Source organism: Nicotiana sylvestris, chromosome 4 (assembly GCF_000393655.2).
Source record: "Nicotiana sylvestris chromosome 4, ASM39365v2, whole genome shotgun sequence".
Lineage (NCBI taxonomy): Eukaryota > Viridiplantae > Streptophyta > Magnoliopsida > Solanales > Solanaceae > Nicotiana > Nicotiana sylvestris.
The window spans coordinates 181147062-181153972 of record NC_091060.1 but is presented as its reverse complement, the minus strand read 5'-3'; the positions used below and the strand labels follow the sequence as shown (position 1 = coordinate 181153972).

The window sequence follows — 6911 nt, the reverse complement described above, 5'->3', positions numbered from 1 at the left end:
TAAACCAATTCCCCGACTCACAATATAGCCTTGCAGTCATCGATGATAAATAGGATATTGGCAATGAAAAATATCAATAGCATTTTTTTGATGGATAAGGATAGGGGGTCTATTGGGCAGAAGTAAAACATTCACTCAACAATTGTTCCTCACAAAAGGAATATAACCAATTGATCGAGTTCGAAAATAGGGATCTTCGGATCCGTGAATACTCAAAATATTGAATAACCAAATAACAAAAAATTTCATTTCGATACGGTAATTATGATATTTACCAAAAATTTAGCACAATCCTGGAACATCTATGATTAATAATTTTGCTTCCATCAATCCGTTGCAAAAGCCACGTTTTCTCCTGCCTTTATTGCAAAAAGAAAAAGAAATACACAGCTCAAAATTTAGATGACTGAACTTGGCTACGAAAGATGACTGAAGCTCAGGCTCAGCGCTTGGAAATGCAACTGAGCCACCGCATGAAAGCTCCTCCTCCGTCGCTCTCCGTAGACTTCGCGGTCAGTCAATAATTTATTCTGTTAATAACCAAATTCTACATTGAAAAACTACTCTTTGCCCAACTTTGTTTCTTTCATGTTTTCTTCTTTCTATAGCATTGTCAACTTAATTATGGAATCTCAACCCTTAAATTTGGAAAACGATGCAATGGAGTTCGATGTGGGTTCTGGTGAAGAAGAAGAAGAAGAAGACAACTACAAGCACAGCTCATCTGGCTTGGACTCACGAGACCAATGCTCTTCTTCCGACCTAGAACCCTATGAGGGCATGGAATTCGAATCTGAGCAGGCTGCTCGAATTTTCTACAATTCCTATGCACGCAGAGTCGGGTTTGGGACTCGGGTCAGTGCTTATCGACGTTCACGTCGCGATAACATTATTAGTAGCCGCCAATTGGTGTGCTCCAAAGAGGGCTTTAACCCTAGGCCTGATGAACAACACAAACCCAGGCGCCAGCGAATTGTCTCTAGGGTCGGTTGCAAGGCTCACTTGACTGTCAAAAAGCAGGCTTCTGGCAAATGGGCTATTACTAAATTCGTCAAAGACCATAATCATGAGCTTGTACCCCCTGATCAAGTCCATTTGCTTCGATCACATAGGCATGTCTCTGGTCCTGCCCGCAGCTTGATTGATACCCTCCAAGCTGCTGGTTTGGGCGCTACTCGCGTTATGTCTGTCTTAATTAAGCAATCTGGTGGCATTAATAATGTTGGTTTCACTAAATCTGATTGCCAGAATTATATGAACCAAACCAGGCAGAGGACTCTAGGTACTGGTGCTCACTATATCCTTGAGTATTTGAAGCAGAAGCAGGCTGAGGATCCCGGTTTCTTTTATGTTGTTCAAGGTGGTCCATCGGGGAACATTTTTTGGGCCGACTCAACCTCCAGAATGAATTATTCTTATTTTGGAGATACTGTTACATTTGATACCACTTATAGGACTCACCGATTCCGGGTGCCTTTTGCCCCATTTATAGGAGTAAACCATCACTGTCAACCAGTTTTATTTGGCTGTGCCTTGCTTCTCAATGAATCAGAGTCATCATTCATTTGGCTATTTCAAAATTGGCTTGCCGCAATGTCTGGTCGCCATCCTGTTTCTATAACTACAGACCACGATAGGATCATTAGGTCAGCAATTGCAGACGTATTTCCTGGCGCTCGTCACCGCTTTTGCAAATCCAATATTTTTAGACAAGTACAGGAGAGGCTGTCGCATTCACTCCAGTTATTTCCCATTTTTGAAGCAGAATTCCAGAAATGTGTCAATTCGCCTGAGACAATTGAGGAGTTTGAATTATGCTGGGAGTCCCTTCTTGGAAGATACAATCTCAAGGATGACGAATGGCTTCACTCGATGTATGATGCTCGACAACACTGGGTTCCAATTTACCTTCGAGATACATTTTTTGGGGAGACATCTATTGCTAAAACTAGTGACACTACAAACTCATTCTTCGATGGATATATAGATGCATCGACTAACATTCACATCCTAATGACTCGGTATGAAAAAGCTACTGCCAGTAGACACGAGAAGGAGGTAAAGGCGGAGAATGATACCATATATATTTCTCCTATTTTGAAGACCCCATCTCCCATGGAAAAACAAGCAGCTAATCTTTATACAAGGGAAATATTTTTGATGTTTCAACGAGAACTAATGGAGACTCTGGCTTACCCTGCAACTGTAATTAATGATACAAGACCAGATGTAGTGTATCAAGTGGCAAAGTTTGGAGAGGATCATAAAGTTCATTATGTCCAATATAATGTCTTTGAGAAGAAAGCTAGCTGCAGTTGCCAGTTGTTTGCCTTTTCAGGTATTCCATGTAAGCACATTTTAGCTGTTTTTAGAGTGAAAAACATTCTGAGGCTTCCATCTCACTATGTACTAAAACGTTGGACAAGAAAAGCCAAGAGCGAGGTTGTATTGGATGAAGACGATCTTGGATTGCCAAGTAGTCATAATGAGTCCTTCACTGCCCGCTTTGAAAAGTTAAGCCTAGAAGCAACTAAATATGTCAAAGAAGGAGTGGATTCGGAAAATGTGTACAAAGTTGCTATGGATGCTCTACGTGGAGCTTCCAAGAAGGTTGCAGCTGCTATGTGCAGTACTCCAGCAGCACCGAAGAGTCTAGACATGAACAAAGCAAAGGAATTCAACTTGAATGGAAATCAAGCTGGCTGTGGTGACTCCTGCTTGGTGGTAATTTCTTTCTCTTTGAAATCTTTCAGCTCCGCCCAGAAGTTAGTGGGATGTTGTTTCTGCTGGTGTATGTCATGCGTACTGTCTTCAATGCAAATTCATATTCACTTTTTTTCCCCTCCTTCTTGATGATTGAGCATTGTAATTGTGTGAGCTTTTGGTACCATTCGATTTTTATTGTAGATAACCCTATTTCTTCTGGGTATGCATTAGTACTCTGATGATCATTAGGACTCATCTTCCATTGTCTGTAAATTCATTTGGTTGACTACTGCTTGAAGTCTCATGCCTTCTACTCCCAATTAGAGAAGTAAAAGCATGTACATGAGTGGATCCTCTTTGTTAATTCTGCTGCTTCTATGTGCAAAAGCTCAACTGCATGGTGCTCTCAAATCTAATGGTATGGAAGTTGAAGTAAATCAGATTGATTGTCTTTCCTATTTTACCTAGATTGTATGCTTTAACTCTGTAATTTTGCTAAATTGTACACCGTAACTTCCATAAATTAGTTCTTCGCTGAGAATCAGTGGCATTCACTACACCCCAAAGCATCACCTAGCGGTTGATAAATTGTGAACTAAGATCATTGGAGAACAGGGTACATATCCCAGAAGAGGCAAAAATGTCCGGTGGTGTCTTCCCATCTAAGCCCTGACACAAGGAGTTACTGTGCTTGTACTAGTGGAAGGGTGCAGGTACATCATAAAATAGTCGATGTGCTAGCAAGTTGGTCTAACCACCATCGCTGTACAAAAAAATGAAAAGGGAACAATGGCATTCCCAAGATTTATTGCTAGGAAGAGGGGGGTTTGGCACTTATCCGGGAGTAGCAAGGTTCTATAGGAAAAGGACTAGCAAATTTGATAAAGATTGGGAAAGGTCAAAATTATTTATTATTTCTTAAAAATGTTATTTGGAACTTTGAAAAATTTTAAGATTCAAAATAATGAAAAAAGTTCGTACTTTGGGAGGTGGGGTGGGGGTGGTAGGGGCCCCCAATCCGTCCATGTTGAGAATTTAAAGAGGTCAAAATGCTAATTAGCGAAACAAAATTGTCATTGTAATTCTTTGTACCTTATCCCCCTACCCCTGCGCGCCCATGCTCGTGTGTTGTCAAAGGCTCATTTGCGGCGCACTTAAGCCCTAGAGCTCAAAAAAACTCAGGGTATGTGTTTCGCCTCACTGAGGTTGTGCCTTCAGTGTAGGCAAGGCACTAAGGCGTGCACCTCATTGCCAATAAGTTCTATCTTGAATAAAGCGGTGCAAAACAATAAATTTAATTGGCAAAAAGATATTAGTTGTTACGGAAATCGTTATGAATGAAATTCTTAATTTTTCTTGCATTTCATACATATATGTTTTCATTTTTTCTTCGTTTTGCCTTTTTTAACTAAAGCCCACACTTTAATTGTGCTTAGAGCCCCAATAGATTTGGAGCGCTTATTAACATTTTTCGCCTTCAACAACACTGCTTCCACCCCCCCCCACCCCCCACCCCGCAAAAAAAAAACAGCTCGTGCCTTCTGTAATGGTTGAACAACTTAGTTAATTTCACTAGTCCTTTATTGTTCACTCTACATTCTTTCCTTTCTATTAGGATAGTTAAGTTTTGATGTTGTTATACGTAACCATTGAGCTCTCAAGTCTCATGGCTCCTCATAGGGTGCTGTTCATAAGTCGTCTGCTTGTGCTTGGTCTCCGATCTTTCATTATTTGTGTTACTTATTATCTGTTCAATTTTGTTGTTCTTAAAAAGAAAATGCAAAGTTGCAATTAAGGGATTTTGAATCCATCACAGCTGTAAACAAGGACTCTGATCGATTATATCTTTTGTCTCTGGAAGCCCATATGAAATTATTAATGAATTTAGCTTCTTGGATCTTGGAACCTTGTAGATATTCACTGGTCACATCTTCACATGCATTAATTTTATTTGGTGTCACTTGACCTTGAGAGTGTTATTTCCTAGATTGTGAATTAGTCTAATGACGCATTGCGAGTGTTTCAAAGTCTTGATGAAGTTTGTTTGCGTTTCTTTGTCCTCTCCTATATACTGTGGTAGAATTTTATCTTCTCACATTTATCTGCTAGGAAGAGCTATGTTAAGATGATCTGTTTATGGGTAAGTTGGGTTCTTTTGGGTGCTGCTCTCTGATTCTCTCACAAGGAACTACTTCCCCTAAACCCTAAAACATGCTTTTACTGAAACCAATAGCAGCTGGCTATTACTTTTGTCTGCACACCCAAAATAAATGAATAAAAGTGTCTTATCTCTAACAGCTTAAGCTTGGTAAATGATGTGGTTATCCTAGTCAATCTTAGGTTACTCATATATCTGCATTGCCTTGGCTCCTCAAGCCTTCTAAGCTACCCACCCTTTTGTTTTCCTCTCCCAATCCACTGCCAATGTTGATCCTTTGCCATCCTATTTTTGCTCACCATGCATGGTCATATTCATCTTCTTGCTTCCTTTTCAGCAGTCCTCTAAACTTTCCCTTCCATCTTATGCCCAAAAAACATCAAGTGCCTGCATTAAGACGTAATTGCAGGCACTTACGGCCCTCTATTTTCCTTTTTAAGTTTTAATTTTTTTTCCAGTTTATTCCTATTATTTAAAATGTACTCCAATATCTTGCATTACTGCCAAGGAGGAACTCTAATCAGGTTTGTCTGAAACTAATGCTAGCATTTAGCGCCGAAGTTTTCTTCAATTGTACGTCGAAGTCATTCTTATGACTTTTTGAGTTGATTAACAAAGAATAAAATTTGCGTTAGCCTTGGCATTTTTAGCACATGATTCCAGGGGACTGGATCTGACCTATGGCTTTAGAAAGGACATCCTGCCAACCCCTTCACCACAAGTCAAGAAGCAGCCCTGTCGTGGATGTGACCCATGAATATCTTATAACTCAATGTCATGGTTGATCAATCATAAATTCAGAGGTCAACATGAAACTTTGGGCTAGAATTTGAAGTCACAAATAAATCAACTTGAGACTGTGGGCTGCAATTTTAAGTCACATTGTCAGGAGACTCGGTTTGCTAATAGAAGTTCAACATATTAGTTTTCCGATGCTTTTGACCATTAATGCATCAATGATTTTAGTGTGCAACTGACACAATATGCATTTCTTTTACCTTTCATGAATATGATTCAACATGTTCACAAGCTGAGCCATAAATTCAAAGGTCAACAATGAGATTGTTTGACCAATAGAACAGCTCGAGACCATGGACTCTAATTTTCACTCACATTGTCGAGAGACTAGCTTTCCCTGATAGAAGTTCAACATATAGTTATGTGATGCTCTTTTGACCATTCATGCATCATGCTTTCAGTCAACTGACACAATATGCATTTGTTTTACCTTTTGTAGAGTCAAGATGAGAAAATTTTGGAATTAACAACTGCTGTGGTAAATGCAACTGGGATATGTGAAGCTTATCGAGCAAAACTGTTGAGTATATTGAGAGAAATGGAGGAGCAGAAGCTGAGAATATCTTTGAAGATACAAAGTATGAGGTTTAATCAAATGACATGAGCTATATAAGACACTTCAAATTCTTTTTATATATATACACTCCATTGGGGAAAAACTTGTGACTCCCAAGTGTCGCAAGTCCACTTTTTGCCTGTCAGGATTGCATGTGTTATCGTCTTGCTATGGAGGAGAAATTACAATGTAACAGTTTCCATCTATATGGTTGAACTAGATCTGACCCGAGAGCTGTATTTTGGTAGAGGGGGTAACTGGGTGTTGTACGTGTATGAACTGCTTTTGTATCGGCTACGCGGCCTTTTGTTCTTTACAAGTGAGGTATTGATTAATGTCGAGGGCTTGTCTTATCTATATACATCTAATGATATCTGTAGGCAGCAGCACGGTATTTTCTGAATCCTTATGCAAGGAATCACAAAAATAGTTCTTTCAGCAAAGATGTTGTTGGGTATTAAAATTCGGATACCGGGTCACTCTATATGGGCTGACCCAACCCATTTGGGAAGAGATAGAGTTTGAGTACAAAGTAACTTCTTTGGAGAAGTTACTACACGTTGGATGCAGTTGAGCAAGTTTCCCATAGCAGTTAATTTATTTTCTGCATAATAACTTGGTCTTCCTATTGAAAGGAAATACACGAACAGAAGAAAAACAAAAGGGTGGGTTCTTGCTCTTCCTTTTTCCATC

The 6911-nt window shown here is 39.6% G+C and overlaps 1 protein-coding gene across 2 annotated transcripts; it reads left to right on the top strand.

Annotated features, from left to right (window-relative positions):
- The first annotated feature begins 202 nt into the window (after positions 1 to 202).
- LOC104244815 (protein FAR1-RELATED SEQUENCE 5-like) lies at positions 203 to 6575 on the top strand. 2 transcript variants are annotated; one of them, XM_009800312.2, is made up of 3 exons: positions 203 to 512; positions 609 to 2724; positions 6102 to 6575. In XM_009800312.2, the coding sequence occupies exons 2-3, from the start codon at positions 625 to 627 to the stop codon at positions 6264 to 6266; spliced, it is 2265 nt and encodes a 754-aa protein (XP_009798614.1). In that variant the 5' UTR covers positions 203 to 512; positions 609 to 624; the 3' UTR covers positions 6267 to 6575. The 2 variants fall into 2 exon arrangements, with proteins under 2 accessions (XP_009798614.1, XP_009798613.1); XM_009800311.2 differs by having other exon boundaries at positions 203 to 2724.
- The last annotated feature ends 336 nt before the right edge of the window (positions 6576 to 6911 follow it).

Bases quoted from the DNA above. Each gene is read 5' to 3' on its own strand.
- LOC104244815 (XM_009800311.2), top strand. From the start codon at position 589: ATGTTTTCTTCTTTCTATAGCATTGTCAACTTAATTATGGAATCTCAA. The intron at 2,725-6,101 runs GTAATTTCTTTC...TACCTTTTGTAG, and splicing joins GTGGTGACTCCTGCTTGGTG to AGTCAAGATGAGAAAATTTT.